General features: G+C 35.1%; 1 protein-coding gene and 1 long non-coding RNA gene across 3 annotated transcripts in view; one reads left to right on the top strand and one right to left on the bottom strand.

Moving 5' to 3' along the window:
* The window catches only part of LOC149416550 (cell growth regulator with RING finger domain protein 1-like), a 110,783-nt gene that overhangs the window by 65,738 nt on the left and 17,958 nt on the right, over window positions 1-27,087 (bottom strand). Inside the window, exon 2 of the mRNA XM_089640811.1 lies at window positions 1,139-1,296. Coding sequence (XP_089496937.1) covers window positions 1,139-1,296 — 158 coding nt within the window. The remainder of the gene's footprint in view (window positions 1-1,138; window positions 1,297-27,087) is intronic.
* Window positions 21,396-26,926, top strand: LOC149416551 (uncharacterized). Of its 2 annotated transcripts, none has more exons than XR_016303428.1 (6): window positions 21,396-22,020; window positions 22,211-22,282; window positions 22,369-22,569; window positions 22,658-22,717; window positions 25,358-25,405; window positions 25,503-26,926. It is a non-coding gene; the product is annotated as an uncharacterized LOC149416551 (long non-coding RNA). Both variants share the same exon structure in this region.

Raw genomic sequence — 27,087 nt, forward strand, 5'->3', positions numbered from 1 at the left:
TTTTTCTGTCTTATGGGCTTTTAAACTGTAGAAATCCCAATTATTCAGTCAATTATTAATGGTAACTTATGTATTTGCGCAGGAATACGTAATATACTAAAATGATATGTCAAATATTTAAGATAATATAAGGAGATTACTTCCCCACTTGGCTGCGGGATAGTTAAATTAGCTTTTATTTAAGCCCCCGCATTCCAAATTTCTACCGATAATATATTTCTCTTTAACACTTTAAGTTTTTAAATTACAAAAAAAAATATTTTTGAAGATAATATCTACACATTTGTTATGCCGAAACGGTAATTATATGAAATTCCCTTGATAGAAAAAAATCGCAAAGTAAGCACCGAAGATTATTAAAAAACGTTTTTTTCTGTTATTTAATATGTTATAGGCATGAAAAAATTCTGAGTGTAACTTTTTTTAAATTTTTTATTTTTTATTTGGTTCAATATTTTTTACATTTCAAAGTTTTCCAGTAATGTTGGCCTCACTGGGTGGTTTGCCCGTGCTGAGGCCTTCATTTTATAATATGAAAATATAATCTACATAATACATTTAAAGAGAAAATAATAATTTAAAATATAATCTTGCGTGTTTGTGAGTGATGTGTGTTTATATTGGTTTTGTGTGTTACGTGTAGGTTTTATTTTTATTTTATGCTATGACATTTTGGTAATATTGTCTTTTTTTTAAATACAGCTAAAATATTTGTCGAGAATTTTTTGCTCTATTTCAAACGAATCGTGTTTTATTAAATATTTTCACCATTTTCGCTTAATTATCGATTTTTTTTAAATATGAGCTCGCTCCATCTAACATTTGTATTTACATATCTCCCTTTCAAACCATCTTTTAAAGCATCTGGGGGTAAAGTGCACTAACTTTGGGAGATGATTCTACGCGATAGTATAAGTAATAAAAAATAACTTTTTGAATTTCAATGTTTTAAAAAATGTGAATTGTTGCATGGGAATAAAAATTATGGGGGAAAAAATGGAATTTCTAAAAGTTTTTAATCTTTTTTACTTCTACATCATGTTAGTGCACTTAACTACCAGAAATCCTGTATGTTTCTATTTCTTCACTCTGTTCTGTCTCGTCCTGTAACCACATAGATCAGATAGAATGGACTCACCAGCATACGTGGACCTGGAAGTGTCCAGCAGCTTGAAGGTGAAGGGGATGTGAACCTTCATCATGTTGATCTGCGGGGCGCGCATTGGCGGCGGGGCCCGGTGTAGCGGGGCCCGGAACATCATGTCGTCCCCGTGCACTCGGAGCACCATCATGTTCCTGGGGGGAAATATATTCATTCGTTTATCTATACAGGGTGTATCGGCACTAACCCGACAAACTTTAACCAGCTATTCCTTAGCACATTTGGAGTAAAAAATGTTATGGGCACTTTGCTGTCCGGTAGCATTTTTTTTTCAATTAAAAACAAAAAAAAATAAAATTTCCACACTACATCACTGTCATTGGCATTGCGTTTCGTGTTAAACAGCTGTTATAAGCAAGTGTGTCAAAAAGCGTCTTCGCTCTTTCGCACACACTAAATAATAATAGTTAAAAATGAGACGAATGGTGCCGTGCTATTTCGTTGTGACTGTAAACGTGCGCCAATATAGGTACACACGTGCATTATTCAACGGAATTCGAATAAAATATTTGCCAGATGGGTTTTCAAACTTTATCAAAGGATAAAACAGTGGTGACATGTGGTGAAAATATGAATAATAAATTTTTTATTAAAAAAAAACGTTACCGGACAGCAAAGTGCACATAAGATTTTTTACTCCAAATATGCTAAGGAATAGCTGGTTAAAGTTTGTCGGGTACGTGCCGATACACCCTGTATACCTACATGTATTTTTATAAAATAGCATATTATTACAACATCCCGTACGCTTAGCTAGGAGTTCAAACTTCACCTATGTTGCAGTGTGTAGAATACTGTGAAGTTGTAGCAGTGTGTTGTTCCGAAACGCTTTTGACAGTTGCGCGGATTTTGTGTAACTTCGCCCGCAATAAACCCGCTCCAAATGATTTTATAGCACAATTTGTTTGAAAAATTCGCGCGAAACTTTTAAAAAGCTTCCGCCGCAACTTTCCTATTTATTACGTTATTTTTAAACGGTTTCGAGTAACAGTTTATATAGTTAAACCGAAACAGTTTCGGCTATTTTTAAAAACAAACTGAAACGCCCACTATAATAATAATAATAATAAGCCTTTTATTCTGAACTTCTGTTAGGTACATTAATATTAGAAATATTTTGTTTGTTATAATATATCCCGAAGCTCAGTTTGCCTCTTGGCATAGGCCTCCTCTAACAATTTCCATTGGGACCTGTCACGCGCTACTCTTCTCCATTGATGTCCAGCCGTGAGTTTTAGGTCGTCTTCCTATCTCATGTGTTGACGTCCTCTACTTCTCTTGCCATCTCTGGGATACCAGTCAGTGACATTTTTACACCATTTCTCTTGTGGGTCTCGGATCATATGACCTGTCCATCTCCATTTTTGTTGGTCTATTCGGGTAACTATATCGGCAACATTAGTTATCTCCCTTATTTTGCTACATCTCACTCTGTCCTGTTTTCTTATTCCTGTCAAACTTCTCTCCATGGCTCTCTGGCAGCGTTCCAACTTTTCTCTTTGGCGTTTGGTGAGTGCCCAAGTTTCGCATCCATAGGTGATGACTGGAATTATACACGTGTTGAAGACTTTCCTTTTTATTTGCATACTTAGTTCCTTGGATTTCAAGACTTCTTTCAAAGACCAGTATTTCTTCCATCCATTTGCTACTCTTCGCTCGATTTCTTTAGTGGTTTGATCTTTGTGTGATATTATTTGTCCAAGATAGATGTACTCTGACACATATTCGAGTGGTTGGTTGTCAATTTTTATAGTTACTGGATCAGAGTTTGTAAGTAATTTTGTTTTGTCTTTGTTCATGCATAAGCCGACTTTCACACTTTCCTCGTTTAGTGATTCTATCATTTTATTTAGGTGCATTGGGTTTTCCTCGAATAGGACTATATCGTCTGCAAATCTTAGGTGGTTCAGTTTTGCACCTTGCACGTTGATACCATATTTTTCCCAATCTAGTTTGCGGAAGATACTTTCTAGAGCAGCCGAGAATAATTTTGGTGATAGAGGGTCTCCCTGTCTTACTCCTCTCTTGATCTTGAACTTTTTCCCCAAGGTTTCTAGTTGGATCCTCGCTTCGCAATTCAGGTATATGTTTTTTATAATATTGATGTATATTAAAGGTATCCCTTGCTGTTTAAGACTATCCCATAAAGCTGTGTGTTTTATGCTGTCGAAAGCTTTGGAGTAATCGATGAATGCCATGTATAGTATATTTTCTTGTTATACTCGTTATATTTTTCTACTATTTGTTTCACTGTGTGTATGTGGTCCAGGGTAGAGTATTTTTGTCTGAAGCCGGCTTGCTCCCGTGGTTGGTTTTCGTCTAACTTTTTACTTATTCTTTCCAGGATAACCTTGGAAAATACTTTGTAGATATTTGACATCAAACTTATAGGTCTGTAGTTCCCTATATCTTCCTTTTGTCCTTTTTAAATATAAGAATAATGTTTGATGTTTTCCACTGTGGAGGGATTAGACCAGTTGTTAGTATTTCGTTGAATATTGAAGTGAGTATTGGCAGTAGTTCTTTTAGGGTGCCTTTAAGAAGTTCGTTTGTCACTTTGTCTGGGCCTGGAGCTTTTTCCATCTTCTGACTGAATATGGCTTTTTCTACTTCTTTGGAAAGTATTTTTGGTTCGGTTATAACGTTTTTCTGCTCTTTAATGACGTTTGTCTTCTGATCGTATTTTTGTTTGTCGTCTGGGCTTGAATAGAGGTCCTGGTAAAATTTTGTGGCTATTTCGTTGATGTTATTTCTATTTGAAGAAGTAGTCCCCTTTTTGTTTAGTTTTGGTATCCATTCCTTATTTATTTATTTATTTATTTATTTATTATTGGATAATTTGTATAGCGCCGCTTTTGTGAGATATCACCTCAGGGGCGCTTTACAGTTGATGCAGGTATTACAGAAAATATAAATATTACAAAAATAGAGTGAAGTTAAGTTAAGTAAAATGAAGTAAAGGAACAGGTGACACGAAGATAGAAGATGGAGACTCTGCAGCAAGAATCCCAGGTGGTGAAGAAACTGGTCCAGCTGCTGCAGCGAAAGAGTCCACCGCGTCCACCAACAGTGCCAGCACGAGGTTCGTCATCCGTCCAGGTATGTGTCTGCTGCTAATAAAGCGCTGACACACTATCCTCTCACAGATACCAGACCTTGGCAGCACCGCTGTGACGTTCTACGAAGATAGAAGATGGAGACTCTGCAGCAAGAATCCTAAGTGGTGAAGGAACTGGACCAGCTGCTGCAGTAAGAGAGTCCACCGCGTCCAACAACAGCGTCCAGGTATGTATCTGCTGCTAATAAAGCGCTGACACCTCACATAGATAAGAGACCCTGGCAGCACCGCTGTGACGTTTGGCAAGTCCATCATTTATCTCCATGTAATCCTGTTCCTGGTAATTGTTGAAGTGGTGCATTCTGTCCGCAATAAAAAAAAGCGACGGTTGGGTAATAAATTGCCCTGGGCTTAGTAAAAAACCAGTGTCCAAGCTTGCCCAGTTTCCGAGAATTTTGTTGAAAACATCTGGAGTGTATTTACCGGTCGCCGTTCGTTTCGAAAGTCCGATATTTTTGAGCAAATTTCAGAATATTCACTTTAAAACACTGCACTCAAATCACATATTATAAAGTTCTAATAATTATTAAGTTTATTTTTATTTAAGTTCAAATGTTGATGGATTGATTTTAAAAATAATTTCAAAGGGATGTTGCCTCATTTCCCTTGAAAATACTAAAAAAACACAAAAAGCGGTTGGAGGAAGCGTTAGGACGCGTCCTGCTGCCACGAAGGGCGCTACAAAACCTTATTTGATTCCTTCAATTCTTTAAGCGCTTTTTTCACTCCTCCTGTTTTCACTATATGCTTTTCCAATGTTTGCAGCCTCTTGGTCTTCCTATCTTTCCTGATGTTCTCTCTGATTTCCTTACTTAGTTTCGTTATAGTTTTTATGTTCTCTTTTTTAGGATGTTTTGTAAGTAGATTTTTTCTTTCTTTTATAAGTTGCAGCGTTGTGTCACTTAGCTTGTACTTGTTTCTATTGCTAGTCTCAGCTTTTACTTTAGTTAGTAGATTTTCTAGCTTTCCATATTTTGTATGAGTATCAATGTTACTCGTAGTTAATTCTGCGGCTGATCTAATTAGAGATTGTGTTATTACCTTTAAGTTTTCATCGCTGTGGTGTTTTGTAGTGAGTGAAGCGAAATGTTTTCTAGATTTCTTTGGTAATTCTATTCTTATGTTGCTTCTGACCATTCGATGATCTGTATCGAAGTTGAATTTAGTTAGAACCGACGTATCCGTGAAGGCTTTTGGATAGTTTGATGTTATGTAGTCAATTTCGTTTTTGGTGTTGCCGTCAGGGGAGATCCATGTCCACTTATTCTTTTGGTTTTTCATATATAAACTGTTCAAGAGCGTTAGGTTGTGTTGTAATAAGAATTCAACCAGAAACTCACCTTGTGGACTTCTTCTACCTTGACCGAACTTTCCCAAGACATATTCTTAAATATATTAAATAAAATATTCTTAAATAAAATATTCTAAACGCCCACTAGTGTAGACTAAACTTAATAACAGTAGGAAGCAAACACTACTAAAATTGACACACCATTTTTCAAAGGGTGACCGGATAAAATCATCAAAATGACAATTCACCACACCTTTAAAAGTGATGAAACAAAAACTAGATTGAATAGATAACGTAGGTTTGGTTTATAGGTTAGTTTTTTTTCCAGCGCTTTTAATAACTTGATATAGCTTTTAAACTGTGTATTTCAAAGGCCAGCTCGTTGTAAAGGCGTGTTTTTTATGTTTTCATTTATTTATTACAAAATAATACAAGATTTCAAATTATAACAGTATGAAAAATAATTTTTTTAAATACTGATTCTTCTTCTACTCCATAAGGTGAGCTCCAGGAGCTCGTATTTACGGGAGGAGTAAGTACAGGGTTTTCCAATAAGAGGTGTTATTTTGATATTCAATCGTAAAAGATCAATGGTTTCGTTGCTTGTGTGGCACGTAGCGCCTTCTTGTTGAAAGTAAACGTTGTCCAGATTAATACCATCCAATTCCGGCCATAAAAAATCATTAATCATCTCTCGATGGCGCAATCCATTCACCGTAACTGTTGCTCCAGCCTCATTTTCGAAAAAGTAAGGTCTAATGACTCCGCCGGACCATAAACCGCACCAAACAGTCACACGTTGAGGATAGAGAGGCTTTTCAACAATAACTCTTGGGTTTTTCGAGCCCCAGATGCGCCAATTTTGCTTGTTGACGAAGCCACCGAGGTGGAAATGGGCCTTATCACTCAAGATGATTTGCATTTGATTCACTCAAGTGAATTTTAATCATTTCAATGGGTTGTTGAAGCGTGTATTGTTACATTTTTATTAATGGCGTAGTTTCTACTTGTCAAAAATATAGCTTCAAAAGTAACATCTACCAAAATAGCGGGCTATTCAAAATAACACCTCTTATTGGAAAACTCTGTATATACAAAAAGAAAATAATGTTTAAAATGTGATGTGTGAACAGTTTTCAAAGTCTTATTAAAAAAACTACAAAATAACTAAACATAAAAAAATTAACATAATTCAATATTTAAATTAGCTACAAACATAATTCGATATACATAATTCAATCTTCAAATTAACTACAAATATAACTATCAAAAGTATTATAATCGTATTATAAAAATAATAATATTATAACATAGTATTATTACAAAAGCCAACGTTTTTTTTAAATGCTAGATAGTATAGATTGTATGCGTATATTAAGGGTACAATATATCATTATCCAATTTCAGGTAGTTAATTTTCTTTTTGAATTGTTCAAATTTCAATTCTTCTGTTACCTTAATATTGTTTTTGGACAATAATATACTGTACCATTTCACACCTAAATACAAATAGTGGTGCTGCGCCGTGGTCGTTCTTAGCATTGGGATGGCTATTGGGCCCTTTGTTTTGAAAGGTATGCTTAGATTGTTTGGGTACAGGGAGCGGATGAACCATAGACATATGAATATTAGTAGACCTGCCCTAAGTGATTAAAAGCATATTATCCCCACTCCCCATACCGGTTCCATTGGAGCCGGCTGTGCTCGTGTATGGCCTCAAGTGAAATTTGAAAACGTGACGTCATCATTCTTGTGCGAACTATGGTCGAGGCATCATCGGTTCATTTTACGAAATAACACGGCAAAATGTTGACTTGTACTATGAAAATATGTAAAAATAGATTTGAAAAAGAGAATAAACCCAATTGTCGTATTACATTCCATATATAAGCATTATTTTACTTTATTTTAAGCATATTCACATCGTATAATATAGATCAGTTTTAGAAACATATACTATCACATCGAGAAACGTCTGGACGCGAAACACAAAGCTGGTTGGTTGCTGGGAAGTAAATTATGAACATTTATAAAAGTGTCTTAACTAAATACTTAAACGAAATATTCGACTCTGAAAAGAGAACCGATTTTTTTTGCCGAATTTGGACTTCGCAAATTAGTTCATAACGTGGCGAGTAATTTGCGCTCCCATGTAAAAATGTCTATTCATTCAAAAGCAGATTTTACTTTTAATAAGTAAATGGTGATATTATAATGCGAGATGCCTATTTACTGTCAGATTGATTTATTGACGAATCACAGTCAGCCTTACTCCCTTCGTTCTTCAACAGTTGATTTTACCCCTCGCCATTATCTTCTCGTCTATTAATTTCTATATCTGTGGGATGAACGAAGAAAGGAGTGTTGAGAGTTTAAATGAATGGCAGAAGAAGTCGGGGACGCCGGAGGAAGACATGGCACGATCAAGTGAATCAATTACTTACAAAATGAACTTTTTCAATAATTGATAATATTATTATCTCCACCTTGAAACTACACCCAGTGTACTAGAATCCACAACCCCAAAACTTTACTTCAAACCATTAATAACCCCAACCACCGCCGGGTTCACTTCAGCTTTTTATATAAAGGCCAACCGGCTGTGGCAGTCGGCGTTTATTTGAATTGTATACAAATCAATAGTTTTATTCCGAGATTGATGAAATTTTGCACACTTGACCATCAAAATAAGAGAAACATCATTGTCTAAGTCTGATTTTTAAAAAAACTCTGTGTAAAGCCCGAGCAACGCTGGGTGTGCAGCTAGTTTATAATATAACTTTATTCTAACTGCACGGAAAGAACCCGTGTAAATGAAATAAAACATAATCCATCAGTAAATATCTTCTGCACCTCGCTATAAATATGAGGTATATTAATTAATACACGTTTATCAGTGAATATATCACCAGATAAAAGCGACTGTCATAAAAGTGCCTAAGAATGCAAAAAAAACATATTCGATGCACAGCGAACCAATCTTTCTACGCTTTTTGCAACAAAAGACATACCACTTCTATATATTTCAAAGAGAAATATGCCAACAAATTCACCTACGTTCAATCATTTTTAGGCAGATATAAAAAATAACATAATTAATTTAAATTTTACAAAGTCAATATTTTAGTTAAATTAAAATGACGCCACAAAGTGATTTTGAGATTAATAATTCATTTCTATTTTGAGAAACAAAATCTATAAAAACAATAATGCAGATTGCAGATTATTCAATCGTTGGTTAGTTCTAAGCAATGTTTATGTTTAAATGAAGATGAGGAGATCAACAAACATAAAGACGAGATCTACAAACATGAAGATGATCGAATCATATAAATTATGATTTAACAGTAACTAACACTAACACAACAACTACAGTAACAGTCCACCTCAAAACAAGAATCCCTAGCGAGGAAGACTGTGAACTATAAATGAATATATTATTGTATATGCATAGAATAAAGAAGAAAACTAGAAGTGTCTTACATGTAAATTTGAATAGAAATAAATGTTCCATTTAGCGCAATAGCCCAGCGCTCTATCTCACTTACACTCGCCTGACATCGTTGATCATCCTATTTGAATTTCGTAAACACTGTTTTGTATTGGAATTTTAAGGCCCGTATGGGCAAATAATTGGATCGCGAAAAACGTTCACAAGGCATTTTACTCATTGATCATTGATAATTAAAAAAAATATATAAATAATGATTTCTTATTCAAGAAAAAGACAATATTTATCATGATCTTCACAATTATTCCATTCATGGAGAATAGATAAAAAATAACATAATAATATTATGTTAACGACTTAGTAATAGTAATACACACTTGTTGTTGATAAATGCTGATAATTAATTACATACCTAGAAACATGCACTCGAGTACCAAGTACTCGATAACATAATGCTACGTATACATACGCGAGCCGAACTGCCGAACTTATGAGAAAGGAATGAAGCAACCGCAAATGGCGCGAAACGCCGCTTGCAGTTGCTTCGTTCCTTTCCCGTAATTCGTGACTCGGTTAGCGTTTATGTTCGCAAATGTATATTTACATTAATAACTAACATCTAATTACTAACTTAGGTAAATAAAAGACAATTATTATGATAAGAGTCATTTAACAAGGTGATGTAAATACTAGGTAATAATGAATTATTCTTCAGGTAGTTATTTCAATGAAAAATGGAAGTGGATTTTAAAAACAATTTTAGTATTTTTAACATATGGCGATATTATCAGTCAGTTATTTTTATGAATACTAGCTATAATGCAAAAAACACTTATTGTAATGAACGTAGGTCGAAAACTATACAATAATAGTGAACGCAAGTCTCTGATTAATTTACGACGCGAACGTAGGATATAAACTCCAGTTCGCGTGATAGGCCATTCGTACACGAGATACGAGGGCCATTTGAAAAATTTCCGTCTTTTTTAAGCAAAAACACATATTTTGATAAAAAAAATCATTTCTTGACGATTTCCCTGCAAACTCGATACATTTGGTCCAACGCTGGAGCAAAATCCGCTGGATTTTTTTTGATACAGTCTAAGATAATTACTTGGTCGTTCGGCAACTAGCGCGGCACGCATCGCCGGATAATGTTATAATATCCAAATCATGATGTAGAAACATGTGCACCTGTTCAGATGATATCCCACAAGCCTCATCAATATCCTTAACAGTCAATCGACGATCTTCCGTCCCAGTTTGATACACTAAATCGACGATTTCGTCAGTTGTAGCGGTTTTCGTAACGTTCCTTGTCTAAAATGCTCGCAGGAACACGTTTTTTCTCGACCACCCAATGCTTGACCGTTGTAAATGAAGAGGAGGCTTCGCCGTATATATAATCTAACCAATCTTTTATTTCCCGAGCCTTCTTATTTTTAAAATGAAGGAATTTTATCACTGCGCAATACTCAATTTTCTCCGTTGTTGACAATGTCAGCTGACAACTCTGGAGGACTGCCATAGACAAAGCAATGATCAGAAAGACTTGAAATTTTTACGGTTTACATATATCAAGGCCATCTATCGGATGGTGATAGAATATTTATCTACAGTGACATTATATCAATGAGAAAACTTTTCAAATGACCCCTGTACTTACAAGCGACTCGAGTTTTGTGTGCGTAGCATACGCGCCGCCTTTGAGCGTCCGCCATACTATTTTGCTAGTGTTCGTGCAAGACGCGACCCGTTGACTACAGGTTTGAAGTCAGTCGCACGAGCTACATGCTACTGACAGTGCTGATAGCACGCTACGCCAGTTGCATTCGCATCTACTACTCGTTTGACAGAAATGACGTCCGAACATGATTTCAATGTTAATTTTGTTCTGGAGGTGGAAAAATATACAAGTTTTTATAAATATAATATACCGGAATTAGTTAGAAAGGATTTATCGGAGAGAGCGTGGATTGAAGTTGGAAAGAAAAGTCAATTTGATATCATTCTCATGTAGTACCTTGGCGGCAACGAATGCCCTAAAATTAAAATTTCCTTAGTTGTATGGGTGAACCCAAAATCTTCTTTTAAGGAAGAACAATATTATTGTCTTCAACTGGCGTATTAATTCTAAAAATGATCAAGTTCTGTAGGGTTCTGGTAACGCCTTGTACTGAAACCAGAGTAGCATACTACTAGGCTCTTGTGGTTGCGTCGCAGTCACTTAGCGTGCAAGTATTATAGCTGTGTGGGAAGGGCCTTAGTCGCTCTCTTCCATATTGACCGTCTTACCAGTTGTATTTTAAATATAATACTTATACTTATAGTCTCGGAGTCTACAATTTAATGTATTTTGAATTCACAAAAACACAGCCATGATATAAATTCAAAGAAGCAAACAATAAAGTGCATTCAATATCTTAAGTCAATAAAATTTTGAAATATGATAACTGATGAATTAAACCAAAAAATGAATATATTTATCATCGTATTGAAAATTGAAATTACTGATACATAAAACAGGTTGTGTTGTTGACCTGAAGACATTATTTGCTGCACATAACGTCACGGAATGGATAAAGACATAGAACGGTTCCGAGGGCGTGTCGGTGTGCCTGAATAAGGTTATTTTTCTCTTATTAAGAGTAAAATTGATCTAGCTATTTCAAATATTGAAATTCTTTCTTTTTAAAATCTTTAATTCGAACAGAAATTGTAAGCCATTTCACAAAATAATGAACGTACCGTATATTTTCAATCTGTTATTTTTTTCAAAATGTACACTTCTCTTTCATCCACAAGCAAATTCTTTTAATGGAAGAGCTAGAGCAGTATGAATTATAAATAATAAGATACAAAATAACCCATTAAAAACATACCATTGAAATATAATAATGCTAAAAAGTTGCATAAATATAAATAAATAAATTGTTATTGAACCAAGAAAACCACTTCTCACTTAATACCCAATAATATTGGCGCAGCCGGTAGTTGGGCTGAAGGGAGAGAGGTAGGAGATTAGAGGATTGTTGGATTCTCAATTATAACTGTTCAAAGTTTACAGGACGGTGTGTTTTCACGTAAACTAGCAGATGTTAAAAATATCATTGACAGACGGTAGTGGGATTATTTTCGATAACTTTTTTTTTACACAACCCCACACCGGAGGCCATGGGGAAAATAATTTGCCTCAGGCCCTATGTAATCTTTGGGGATGCTTTGTGGAGGGTCTTATTACGAAAGGAAGGAGAGGAAATTCTGGAAAAGAAAAGGGTTTGAGGGGTGAAATGAGAGAGGGTAGAAATGTAGGGATCAGTGAGTCCAGTAGTGACAGATGAATGATCTATCCCTCCCGCTGCGGCGCAATGCGATGGGTCAAGAGAGATCAGTTGGAGAGGTCAAAGGGTCTCCCCAAACCAGCCTATAGCTGGTGGGCAGGCGCATCATGAACACACCTCACCCGATGAACCCGGGCACCCCTGCTAAATTACCAAACGTATCGAATCACTTGGAGTGACCTATGACAGAGGTGTTGGTTATCCAATAAATGGTTCAGGGGGAGCGGTACTAAAACCCGCTTCCCAAATTGAAAATGCATTATTAAACTTAATATTCACATGCTAAAAATAATACAGTATTCAAACCGAATCCTACTCAAGGCCGCTGAGGTAAAAATAATAATATATATATAATGGTACATTGATGGTCGCGGCACGTAGCAAACTCCATATTTATTGAACCGAAGTCCGTACCAATTGTTCTATGCTCCATTCAGTATGGTCAAGGTAACTGAAGGCTTTGGTTCGGTGTACTGATTAGTTAATTAAGCGAATGGGACTCAAATCAAGGTGGCGTATCTTTAATTGTCATTAGTTAGCCTCCTGTTTTAGATTCATTGGCTATAAAACAACCTACCACTAAGGATCTGAAAAATACTGAATACGTAGTGATTTATTAACAGTTGATTAACAGATGAGAATAATTAGGACACTTGTCGAAATAATCGAGATACCTATCCATTTTGAATAGTCGATTGAAACTCATTGACGCAGAAATCGAAACTGATAAGTCCCCCCCTGCAAAACCAGGCTGGCCCAAAGACACAACTATATTGGCGCAAAATTGTTAAATTCCTTGCCGAATTCCATCAACATGTTCCAAAACCTAAACTCGTATAGAATAAATGTTAAAAGCTGTGCAGGAAAAAATTCTGGAAGTAAGAAATGAGAACATTTTTCTATAATTTGTAATACGCCTATGATGCCTAAAATATGCCATTACCGTCTACATTAAAAAAATACTTTTAAAGTTAGTTGAACTTCTATTTAACTTTAACTGTTTTTATTAAATTCGCAGAAACTCCAGTAAAATCACATTCATATATCTATATGTACTATATTGTTTTCTTTATTTAACCACCACTGTTTTGTATGCATAATTTGTAATGGCCACGCACAGGCTTCGCCTTTGTGGGATTTGTTTTGTCTTATATTTTGTGTTATTATATATGTACCTGTATGTATAAAAAAAAAATCCAATAAAAAAAGTATAAATCATATAAGAAGAAAAGCGATAAAGTAGGTACAACTTATTTATTTTAATTTAATAACTAATAGTAATAACAATTCCTTATTTAAAATGGGTAGTTCTAAATCTAAAAGATCTAAGATCTAAAAATTTAACTGATCTAAATCTTCGTAATGATTTTTAAAGTTTACCAGTGCTGATTCGAATTGTAAATTTCTGTTGGTCTCTATTTTTTGATAGGCAATGCTATTGAGGAAAATGTTTTATAAATACTTTCAGCTTCACAAATCCTACAATTATAATAAATTGTGATTTTTCACGGGTCTGCGCTAGTAATAATATAATAACCGAATGATGTTTCGAAATCACATCTTCGATATTGTTATTTTGTTGTTGTTACTGTTTATGTTGAGTATACGGATGACAACAGACAACAGATTAACAACGTTTAGAAAATGTAGTCTAAACAGGGTGTTAAGGGACGTACTTGATTTACTTTAACTAGTGATTCCTGACATTATTTCGAGTAAAAAATGTAAATGAAATTTTGGTCTCAGGTGAAAATTTTAATGTTTATTTTCCAGTATTAATTGGACAGCTAGGGTCAATGTGAGGGTTTTTTTTATAAAATAGTTTTTATGTACCTAAAATGATTAGATTTTTTTTTAAATTAAAAAAAAACGAATGATTCTTTGTCTGTCACATAAGCGTTCCTATACAATTCATCCGATTGCCAAGAAAATTTCAATTTGTTCTTATTAGTGCCATGGAGTTTAGAGAATGGTTTAAATGGTAAAAAAAGTCGAGGACGCCCGAGGAATACATAATAAAATAATTATTTGATTATTATTTTTTGGTAAACTAATGTTTTAAGACAAGATTTTTTATGCATAGCACAAAGGGTAACAATTATTTTTATAAGCAATAATTATTAGCCTGAAACACTCATCCACATTGAAAAATCTCCTGATAAAAGATACATGGCGACGGAAATCGAAAGGACACGGGTTCAAGTCCCGTTGGCGTCACGTATCTTTTATCAGGAGATTTTTCAATGTGGATGAGTGTTTCAGGCTAATAATTATTGCTTGTAAAAATATTAATTATTTGATGTAATGTTTCGTTTTTGATGAACGATTTAAGGGGCGTAAGGGAAATGTATAACGTGGAAGTTAATGGTAGAAGAATTCGAGGAAGCCACGGCACGTTCAAGCGAAACAAATACTTAATACAATAATGATGCACACAGTACATTAAAAATGCACCCAGTACATTAATGATGCACCCACTACATTAAAAATGCACCCAGTTTTCAGTTGCACTAGAATTAACAATCTCAAAACTTTACTCCAAGCCATGAATAACCCTGAGCAACACCGGGTACATGTAATCTAGTAATTTATATAAATCTGATTACAGTTACTGAGAAATATAATTTGGAAGTCTAACCTTGAATTAACGCGAAGACAATAATCGAAAACGTGGTCATTGTCTTGATTTTATTACGTGACTCCATAAAGAACTCAGCAGGTACTGACAACCTCATCAGAATTTCAAGGTCCAGCTCAGACATTCAATGTCAGAGTTTCAACCACGTGGAAAATACTAATTTAGTGGGTGAGTGGTTCAGAGCGCCGAGTGTGCGCACAGGAGTTGCGGGATCATTGAAGCGAAGTTAGCAGTCCACAATGGAGTGCTGGTACCTACCCTGATGTATGGAAGTGAGGCATGGAACTGGCAAAGAAAGGATGAAAGTAGATTGAATGCTGTTGAAATGTTATCCCTGAGGCGTATGTGTGGTAAAACCATGTATGATCGTGTGAGGAATGTGGAGATCCGCAAAGAGTGCAAGGCTGATGTAAGCGTAGTGAGTAAGATCAAGAAAGGGACGCTTAGATGGTTTGGGCATGTAGAGCGAATGAGCGAAGAAAGGAGTGTAAGGAGAATATACGATGCAAATGTGAATGGTAGCAGAAGTCGGGGACGCCCGAGAAAGACATGGCACGACCAAGTGAATCAGATACTTGAGTCGGGCCATGTCAAGAGTCAGAACAATAGAAGAGTATGTATGAGACGATGTATGAATGTGAATGAGGCGAGGAGTGTGTGCTAAGACCGAGTTGTTTGGCTACCCCTGCGGGGAAACGGCGTGATGGTTAGTTAGTTAGTTAGTTAGTTGAATAACTAACATCTCTGCCACAGTAGACTCCAAGTGGTCCGCTGCGTTCTGTGACTTAACAGAAGTGCCTAGTTTCATGGGATAAGGTTTGTCAAAATCTTGGCGGCGGATGCGTTTGTCCACCAACTGCACGGCGGGCCGGATCGGGAGGGGGCGGTTGAGGTAGACCCTTTGACCTCTCCACCTGGACCAATCGGACGGCAGTGGGAGGGATGGATTTATACGTGCGACACTCCTGGACACACTGATTCCCATATTCTTAATCACCCCCTCAAATCTTTTTCCTTCCTTCCACGGCCTCTCCAAAGATGACAGACGGTGAAGGAAATTATTTTCATCAGGGTCTCCCGTGTCGAGTTCTACTGCTAGCTATTACCTCCATATTCTTCAGTCAAAACGCATATCAAATAAAAATAAAGCATAAAATTATCTATTAAAACATACATTTTTTACACATCTACTTATGTGTGCTTAAATCTAATGAAATTTCTTTGTAAGAGTGTTTCTTTCACATTTCAGAATCTCGCAACTATACTGCCGTAAATTTAAAAAAAACATCTATCTTTTACGGTATGTTTGGTACACTGAACGAAAAACCAATAGACATGATACATGATATATAAATGTAGGGAGAAAAAATATCTGTGCTAGTAGTGGGCGGAACGGCTGCGTTTAGCGAACCGGTTCACCAATTCCAGCTTTTATTATGTAGATGTCTCATGTGAGAGGTAAAGACAGCGCCATCAGTTAGACGTAAAAGCAACACGCGCTATTGTATGTCTCTGACAGACTGAACCACAGCAACGCTTGGTGGGGTACAGCTAGTTAAAAAAAATTAGAAATTTGTAATCTTGAATGCATGTAAAAATGGCTAAATAAAATAAATATTATTATATTGTTTGTAATTAATTTTGTAAAGATTTTTGCTATTATTTTTCTCACTGGCCTCTTGTGTGGAGTTAAAGTGAAAAAAATGTAGGAATAAAAGTATTAAAAATAATCTATTTAAAAATATCATATTTACGGCAATGTAGTTGCGATAGTATGATTTAATGTTTAAAAAAAACGGTGTTAACACATTGAAAATTATAACATAATTATTAAGTATACTTTTATGTATTATATACACTGATGTAAAAAAAACTAGATAGATGAGAATGAACCACTGAACAGAAAATCAATAGAAGTGTAATCTATATAAATTTGACAGAAAATCGATGACGGCATTTTAGATAAGATCTTTTAACTGAAATGGTGTGACCAGATCTGAATAGCCAGTTACTTCCCCACCTTCCTCTTTCTTTCCCCATCTCCTTCCCCTCCTCGATACCTTCAGCCTCACAACAAACCCCATTTGCGGTGCCATAGTCTCACTGGCTCCATACGGGTGAGACCAATTGGGACTCTTGGGCGGATTCACATAAAAAATAAAATAAAATCGAACAAGACGCGTGAGAAGGGAGGGGATGATCGTCGATGACAAACGGCATCTGTTTTTCCTCCTTCGTGTTTTTTTTAAATTTACATATTTATATATTTTTTTAATTGGCAATTTAAAATACTATTTTATCAAATAACATTTTAATTTTATTCATTAAACAGTGTGTTGATAAATCAAAAATGATTTATGTTGTTTTAATAAAAAAATAATATCGCTTTGTATTTTTTTCAAAATGGGGTGGTGCAGGTATTTTTTTCTTGTATTCGACAAAACACAAGAAAAAACATTTGGAAGTCAATTGACGATTTATTGAAAACAGCTCTTTGATAAAAGATTTTTTAAATATTTATTTTCCCACGAATTTAAATAATATTTAAACTCGTGGGAAAGAACATGCAAATATCTAACATTGTTCATGTTAAACTTTTTTGGGATGCTGTTATGGACATAGGCGAATTAGAAGACACGCAAAAGTCATAAAAATATATTGAAATATCCCTCGTGGTCTCTTAACCCTGTAGGCTAATTTGTTCGCTTTTGGGAACGATTCATATGGTCTCATAGAAATCGTTGTATCTCCCTTACTGTCATTGTGAGAAATATGATCTATACGGTGTTAGAAAGAGATAGCACCACGCTTTATATTCAAATCTAGAAGTTAACCATAGAAGAATTAAAATGTGCACCTTTATGAAATAAAAGGTTCCGAACGCAATTTAAAAAAAAAACTGTTAGAAAGAGAAAACACCACACTTTATATTCAAATTTATAAGTTAACCACATAAGAATTAATAAGTGCTCCTTTACGAAACGAAGGATTCAAAACAATAAATAAATAAATAAAAGTGTTTATCTGCCGCCGAGTTGTAAAGGTGCGATGTTTGCCTAAGATATTAGTTTGACGTGACCAGACGCCAGACTAATAACACAGGCCTGCGACCAAATTGCTTTCTTTAAAATAATAATAATAATAATAATAATAATTGGATAATTTGTATAGCGCCGTTTTTGTGAAAAATCACCTCAAGGGCGCTGTACAATTTATTTCCTAGGATCTACATTTGTTATTTAGACCAACTGTGCCAGCACGAGGTTCGTCATCCGTTCAGGCATGTGTCTGCCGCCAATATAGCGCTGACATGTATCTGCTGCCAATAAAGAGCGCTGACACAACATCCTCACATAGACAACAAACCTTGGCAGCACCACTGTGACGCTCGACGAAGACAGAAGATGGAGACTCTGCTGCAAGAGTCCTAGGTAGCGAAGGAACTGTACCAGCTGCTGCAGGGAGAGAGACTACCCCGTCCACCAACTGTGCCAGCACGAGGCTCGTCATCCGTTCAGGCATGTGTCCGCCGCTAATATAGCGCTGACATGTGTCTGCTGCCAATAAAGAGCGCCGACACAATATCCTCACATAGATAACAGACCTTGGCAGCACCGCTGTGCAAAATCACCTCATCCTAGTTTACCTTAGTCTCTCCAGTCACCTCCCAGCCTTTCATGCCACCTAGTGCATCCTCTCGACCCTTTCAGACTCCTTCCTGGCTCCAATACATTCTTTCTATTGTCGTGATCCGACGATTTCACACCTCTGTCTCAGACCCTTAGGGCTCGCTTATCGCAGGCTATCATAAGCAAAATCTTGAACCAAAGTCAAAGTGAAGTTTATGAGTGTCATCTGTAACAAAATACATAAACAAAAACAGAAAATAAAAACAAAGACGGGTGATTCTTATGTATTTTAGTGCGCTGAATTCAGAAATGCCCCCAGTTTTTTTCCAGCACGTAAGCATTTTCCGCAAAATGCATTTTTCTGCGGGATTGCCTACCTTAAGGCGTATATTTATGAATATGCCGAAAAAAGTTGTTTTTCCTATTCGGCTTTATAGTTTTATATCAGAAACTATGAAATATGATAAAAATTAGTATATTTAACAGTATTAGTTGAGATTTGGAACTTCATTCTCTTGGTACAGAAGCAGAGAAAAACAATTTGAGCCAAATTTTTCTCAAGATGGCGAACTTGTATATTGTTCTGATGTTCCCAAGTTGATGTCAATATTTAACATTCAACATGTGTCAGATAATTGGAGGCTTTTTATTGAATCATCAAAAAGAAGTTGTAGCAGTTTTGCTACACAATGGCAATAAATGCGCTTCTGTACCCGTGCACTCTGTGCATCTAAAAGAAAAGTATGACAACATGTCTTTTATACTTGATAAATTGAAATGTAAGGAGTTTGGATGGCCTATCTGTGGTGATCTCAAAGTCATCTCTATGGTGCTTGGACAATAAGGTGGCTATACGAAATTCCCCTGTTTCCTATGTGAGTGGGAAAAAGTGTGGCCAACGAGATCTTTGAAGGTTGGAGAAAAAAATGTTCACTTTGAGTCTTTGGTTGATCCCAAAAAAGTGCTTTTACCCCCACTTCACATCAAACTTGGACTGATGAAGCAGTTTGTCAAGGCATTGCCAAAAGATGGCGAAACGTTCAAGTACCTTGAAAAGAAATTCCCGGGACTGTCTGAGGCAAAGTTAAAGGAGGGTGTTTTTGTTGGTCCGGACATTCGGAAACTAATGAAAGACAATCAGTGTGAAAAGGTGATGAAAAAAGCTGAGAAAGAGGTGTGGATATCATTTAAAGAAGTTGTGACTAAGTTTTTGGGGAACAATAAGGACCCGGATTATGAAGAAATTGTAAATAAAATGTTGAAATGTTTTAAAACCTTGGGGTGCTCCATGAGCTTGAAACTTCACATTTTGAACTCCCATTTGAATTATTTCCCAGAAAACCTTGGTGCCGTAAGTGAAGAGCAGGGCAAGAGGTTCTACCAAGACATCAAAGAAATGGAACGGAGGTACCAAGGACGATGGGATGTGAATATGATGGGAGACTACTGTTGGATGCTCCATAGAGAACTTCCAGACATCCCACACAAACGGAAAAGCTCAAAACGGAATTTTGAGGGAAAAAGATGTAGATATTATAAAGAATTATAAATCCTTATTGTATATAATATTATTTTTATCAAATTGTATTTAAAAATGTAAATAAACCACTAGTAATATATATTTATTTTTCATTTCAAAATGTATTTTTACCTATATGTACTGCGGGTTTTGCATAACTTTCATTTTCATTTTGCGGAAAATCCCTACGTGCTGAAGAAAAACTGAGGACAAATTTGGACTCAGCGCACCAAAATACATACGATTCACCCATTATGGTGAAAAAAACTATCAAAAAGTGTCAATTTGCAGGCCTGTGTAATCTATATCGATGCTAACAATGCATAAATTGCACTAGATAAGCGATAAATCACGAGTTATTTTTAAACTAAATCTACTGAGGCACGTTCCAGTTCCTACCTAAATTGCCTTTTCCATTTGTTTTGTTCCATTCCTAAAGACAGCAAGAAAGAAGATTTGAAAAAAGGAAAACCTATGCTAGTATCATTTCTTTTTATGTTCGAATATCCTTTCGAATATTAAATTATGTTGCACGTAACACTCTCGTGAAAAGTTCGTGATGCGTACATTGAAGAGATAACTGATTAAAATAACGTAATTCTTTTCTGTAATAACGTAATTCTTCTAATCGGTTTACTTTCAAATCGGTGTACATAGATAACGAGGCGCTTGTTCGCAATATCCTGGAATATAGCTCCATTATGTGGGCCCCTTGTGCACAAAATAAATAAAGTACAAGAGAGGTTTATGCGTTTTCTATAATAAGTAGGCCCCGTATAAGGCGCCAATGCTATATAATAAGTGCTGTATAATATCAACGTGGTTCAGTAATAAGTAGAGCTGCTTTCCTACGTTGGAAGCCAGAGCAACATAATTAGTGATGTAGGATTTTGAATACCGGTCGATCGACATTACTTCGGACTAACTCTTTCGAAGGCACGATATCGACTCTCACTCAAGCGGGGGGTAAGCTATCATCTTCTGCTACATCATTCAGAAGGAGACACACTGAAAAAAATGAGTTAGCTAAAGTGTTAAGCTAATTGAAGTTGTGTAACCATCGCCTAAACTTTAGCTACAGTACCTAAACTACTTTATGTGCAGATACCGTCGTTGTTTAGTAAAATGTGCTTGAGCTATTACAACTAAACTTTAATAATAGCACACTAAAGGCTTACTTACCTAAACAAAATAATCGGTTTGGTTAATTAACCTAAAGTAATTTACTAAACCTATTTCACTTTAGTAACTTAAGTTTATGTGTTACTTCCCAAAGTATTTAGTTAAATTTAACTAAACATCTAGTTTGGTTAATTTTTTTGTTCAAATAGCTAAACTGATGTTGGAATATCTAAATTTGATATTTTTACATAACAATTAGTTGCATTGCACAAACTTGAGCAAAGTATAACAAAACTTTAGTTAAAACAACCAAACACACCGGCCTTTTTGTCGTGTAGCCGCGATGACGCAGTTTTCAGTTCTTAGTACGCACTGCCACCGCATGTGACGCCATCTTGACAGTTCAGATATTTGCGTGTTTTGTGTTGTTGTTCTTTTAAAATGTCTGAAGATAAAGTGGATAAAGTTATCAAGCCGTGTTGTGTGAAGGGCTGTAGTGACAGACAGTAAACACGGAGTATATCAGGGTAAATGGGCCTGGTGAATTGATAGAATCGAATACGTATCCTACCCTATAATGGCGAGATATGCGTTAGTTAGCGGCTGCCATTTCTCTATTAAAAACAAAAAGCCCAATGGATCGCTGCGTTTCAAGTTCTGCAAGTTCTGCACTGCCACTTTAAATCTACCCGGCATCGGAAGTTATCCAGATTTAAGACAGTATCGCACCCGTTATGACGAAAATACAGGTGTGAATATCCCTTTGTCTCCAGTGTTCCATGCAATGTGTAACTTAATTTCACCTAAGAATTGAATTTATTTTTATACCCCATCCGTTTTCCATCAGGACGATGTGATGTCATAAAAGACCATAATTACTTGCAATATGATATTTTAGTTCACGAACTTTGGTTAACCCGATAAATATGTTTATTTCAGAGCTTGATAACATCTTACCGGGTTTCAGCAGTGTGGTTCCTTCTGCCAAAAAGATCATCTAAAATTATAAAGGTAAACATCTCTTCTATGTTACTTGTTATCCAATATGCAGATCTTTTCTTTCTTTCCTTTGACCACTAAGATCATTTTGTTTTCAGACATCAGTGTTCCTGTTCCTGTGGGACCCAGCTGCAGTAATTCAGTCGCTAAACGGAAACACGCACTGAAAAAAATGAGTTAGCTAAAGTGTTAAGCTAATTGAAGTTGTGTTCCGCCAGGACGGTGCGATGTCTTCAAAGACCATAATTACATCATGGAAAATATAAATCCTTCCAAAAGGATCATGCAGAATTGCAGAGGTAAAAATCTGTTCTATTTTACTTGAAAAGGAATAATATGCTATGTGTTCACAGACGTTGGTTAACCCGATAAATATGTTTATTCCAGAGCTTAATATCTTACCGGGTACCAGCAGTTTGGTTCCTCCTGTCAAAAGGATCACGGTAGGTAAGATTACATCTGTTCTATGTTACTTGATAAGGAATAATATCGTCGGCTTAAAGTGTAAACCTGCTAAATCCATTTTGACTGTTTTTACGTTTATTATACCATTCAAAAGAGAAAAAAAATACACAAGCTAGGAAAAACAGCTAGTGTCAGTTTTGGCTTTAAATTGACAAAAACGCGTAAAACTGCCAAATCCATTGCGTCAAAAGTCTGCTGCTAAGTCCATCTTAACCGCCTTTCTGTATAGAGTTTTCGATGACAGCACGCGTGCTCTTACAAATAATGACATAATTCGGTGTTAGCACTTACAATGCCTTTCTCATATAAAAAATAAAGTTGGTTGTTTTCAGGTGAAAAATGTAACAAGCAGTAATTGTTGAATGAAACACTAGTATATTATATTGAATAATTTCGCGGGTAAGAGATAAGCCGCCATAGCTCAGTGGTCAGAGCTGTCGACCGGAAATCGAAGGGACACGGGTTCGAGTCCCGTTGGCGTCATGTATCTTTTATCAGGAGATTTTTCAATGTGGATGAGTGTTTCAGGCGAACAATTATTGCTTGTAAAATAATTGTTAAAAAAAGAGTAGTTTATACTATAGAACAAAGCTCCAAATACACAATCTTGCCTTAATTTAAAGAACAAAGATGGCAATTGCTAATTATGGAATGAAACCGAAGAAGGTTTAAATTCGAAAGAGTTTGCAAGTATATGGGTCAGTTTAATTGAGAACAAGGTTTTACGACAAAATGAACAAGCAAAACCACATAAAATCATTGTTTATAGCGATGGTTGCATGTATCAAAACATGAATTGTGTAACGTCTAATGCATTGCTATTGTCTGCTATAAACCACAACATAATCATAAAACAAAAGTTTCTAGAAGTTGGGCACACACAGATGGACTAAAACATCAATTTTAATAAAAAGACAAATAACTTTGTTTACATCACTTTAGTTGTACACAATCAACATGCTTCATGAACAATGTACACTTCTTCAGGATCAAACGTATACGTATACGTTTGATCCTGAAGAAGTGAACATTGTTCACGAAACATGTTGATTGTGTACAAATAAAGTGATGTAAACAAAGTTATTTGTGTTTTTACTTTGTAAGCATTGTAAGCATAAAATCATTGTTTATAGCGATGGTTGCATGTATCAAAACATGAATTGTGTAACGTCTAATGCATTGCTATTGTCTGCTATAAACCACAACATAATCATAAAACAAAAGTTTCTAGAAGTTGGGCACACACAGATGGACTAAAACATCAATTTTAATAAAAAGACAAATAACTTTGTTTACATCACTTTAGTTGTACACAATCAACATGCTTCATGAACAATGTACACTTCTTCAGGATCAAACGTATACGTATACGTTTGATCCTGAAGAAGTGAACATTGTTCACGAAACATGTTGATTGTGTACAAATAAAGTGATGTAAACAAAGTTATTTGTGTTTTTACTAAAATAAATAATGCCATCACAAAGTGAAAACCTTTCCGAAGAAGTTTTCTTCGAAAAATTAAAAACATCAATGTTCCTGCGGAGTATATATCTATTTGCAGGTCGGCAAGGAAAAACCCTAGACCTTATGATGTAACTTACTTAAACCATACTTTTTTCAAAAGCTTTGATGAAGTAAATTTTTTAAAAAGCATTCGTCCTGGACGTGGTAAAGATGACGCTAAAGTTACTGATATTAGAGCTCTTCAGTACACTCCAAACGGTGACGTATTTTTTAAATTGAGATTCACTGATGTATGGAAAATACTACCGCAAAGAAAATCACCGACTTCAATTGCATAGCCTTTTGATTTCCTTAGAAATCACTTTCAAACAAAAATAAAAATTACGAAAAGGAAGTTTGAAGACTTGCAATATTTAAAAAGCATTTTACCTGAAGACTATCGTTATTATTATGATAATTTACTTCATGACTAGTCACTACTCGTATTAGTAATAATTGAGACTGACTGGTGTGTAATGTGATTTATTTTGATTTTATTTTAGAAATATTCAGGTTACAAACTTTCAACGTGTAACTGTTACTTTATGTTAGAGAGTAAAATATAAAGAGTTCAATATTTTTTTGATAAGAGAGAAATTTTGTTTTTAAGAGAAGCTATTATAGTAGAGCATTTAGTTTTAGAATTAAATTACGTGATAATTTTCCAAAGTTATAGAATCTATCAATATTATAATATTGAGACCGAAAAAGGTGTTCCTAATCTATATTAACAAAACGTTGTATTTAGAAACATTACTTTTAATAAAAAAAAAAAATGAAGTAGTTTGAAGAGTGAAAAACTGCCAAATCCTTTATTAATAATGTTACTGCACTACGAAAACCTGTTATATCACAAATGTGTTAATTATTAAATAAATACTGAATTTATTAACTCTTCTTTTGATTTATATTATAAAGAATAAAAAAATACACAATACTGTATTAGAACCGTTTCTTAAAATTATTTTTTTTTTTTTTAAGAACGTTTTTTGTCTCTCCTGTAAAGTTACCTATTTGGCCGTTAGCAGGTTTACACTCTAAGCCGACGATATTCAAAATTTTGATCATCCAATATGCTGATCGTTTCTTCCTTTCCACTAAGATAATTTTTTTTTCAGACATCAGCGGCAGTAATTCAGCCACACGGAAAAACGTTTCTTCCCTGCGTAAGAATATTTATAGTTTTTTGTTTTACAATCATTATTTTTTTTCCTTTTGTTTGAATAATGTAATAATTAGCTTGAAATATTGTGTGTTTTCCAGGTAAAAGGAAGAGCATATAAGGTTACATTGGGTCAACCGCAGCTCTTTCTCCCAGGAAGAAGAAAATGCGTTTGGAGATTTTAGGTACCAAGCTGAAGCTGCGGTATGTCCAGCGTAAAAATTGTTATTTAAAGAAACGCCTCTCTATGGCAACTCGTTACAGAAATAGAACCTGCTTGGAAGATTCTCTTTAATTCATTTCACTCTCTAAATTCATTTTATCACAATCAAAGCTTAGCCCGGTCAAAAAAAGGGTCGAAGATATAGTCGCGCGGATTAATTTTTGCACTTGCTGTATATAAGGGAGGACCAAAATGTTATCGATTCTTATCTAAAATTTTTGCATTACCTTCGCCTTTGACCCTGAAAAATGAATTAGCTTCAGTATCTCTAAAACCGGGAATTAATCAAAATTTATTTGAAAATTTAAAAAAAACAGCAGTATCTATGCCGGATATTAAAAAATACTGCATTTTAATGTTTCATGAGATGAGTATATTTCCTCATATTAACTTCAACGTGCTAAGTGAGGTTCAAAATTCATTCGCAGACTTGGTTACACACTTAAAATGTGTTTCGTGCTCATGAATGCTGTATTCATATTATTTTTTGAATAAATTTATGACTAAAACCTCAAATTGAAATATTTAATCATTTAGAACAATATTAGCGACTCAAATGAATATTTAAACCAGATAAAGATTCGGTCGCAGACTTGGTTTACATTTAAAATGTGTTTTGTGCTTATAAATTTATTTGTGTTTCTTGTTTTTGTCATATTAGTGAAATAAAATAAAAATACTTCACAACATGTAACAAAGTTTTTCATTTTTCTGATAAACAGAGAAATTTTAACATTCAATACTGTCGTAGAAAAGCACAAAGACACATACAGGCAGCGCCGAAAAGAATGTGCCAAATCAGGACACAAACAACTTTTACTATATTTAAGAAAAAATTATTATAAAAAATGATAATATAAATGTGTGTATGATCAAACGTGTTTTCTTTTTTGAGGCTTTGCTGGTAGCTGGAAATAATATTTTGAGAGACGATTCTTAACAAAATAAATTTTATGTGAATGAGGTTTTTAATAAGTACATTCTAGTCTTACAAAACATAATATTTATTTATTTAGGTTTTATCTCTCAAAAGGGTTGTAATAAACTACCTGCAACTCATAGTATTTAACCCATGATTCTGAATCAATTCTTGGAGTTGATGGTGGTTACATTTACACCCTGTATTGTTTTCAGCTAAACTGCAAAGCTGCACTTCCTATTTAATACAGATAATCTAACCAAAAAGCTAAGCTACAGTACCTAAAGCTAGCTAGCAGTAGAGCTAAAACACCTATATCGGTAGGGCTATTTCAACCGAAGTTTAGTTAATCAACCTAACCATTTCGGAATATTAACTAAATAATAAGGTTACTACATCTAAACAGTTATGTTTTTCTAACCAAACACTACAAAATGGTTTAGGTATATATTTTTTAGTTTAGGTAACACAACTAAACACAGAAAGCTGTCTCAACCGATTAGTTTAGCTAGAATATCTGAATCGTTAGCTGTCAAAAATACAG

Source organism: Hesperophylax consimilis, chromosome 16 (assembly GCF_061612785.1).
Source record: "Hesperophylax consimilis isolate HC1 chromosome 16, BYU_Hcon_1.0, whole genome shotgun sequence".
NCBI lineage: Eukaryota > Metazoa > Arthropoda > Insecta > Trichoptera > Limnephilidae > Hesperophylax > Hesperophylax consimilis.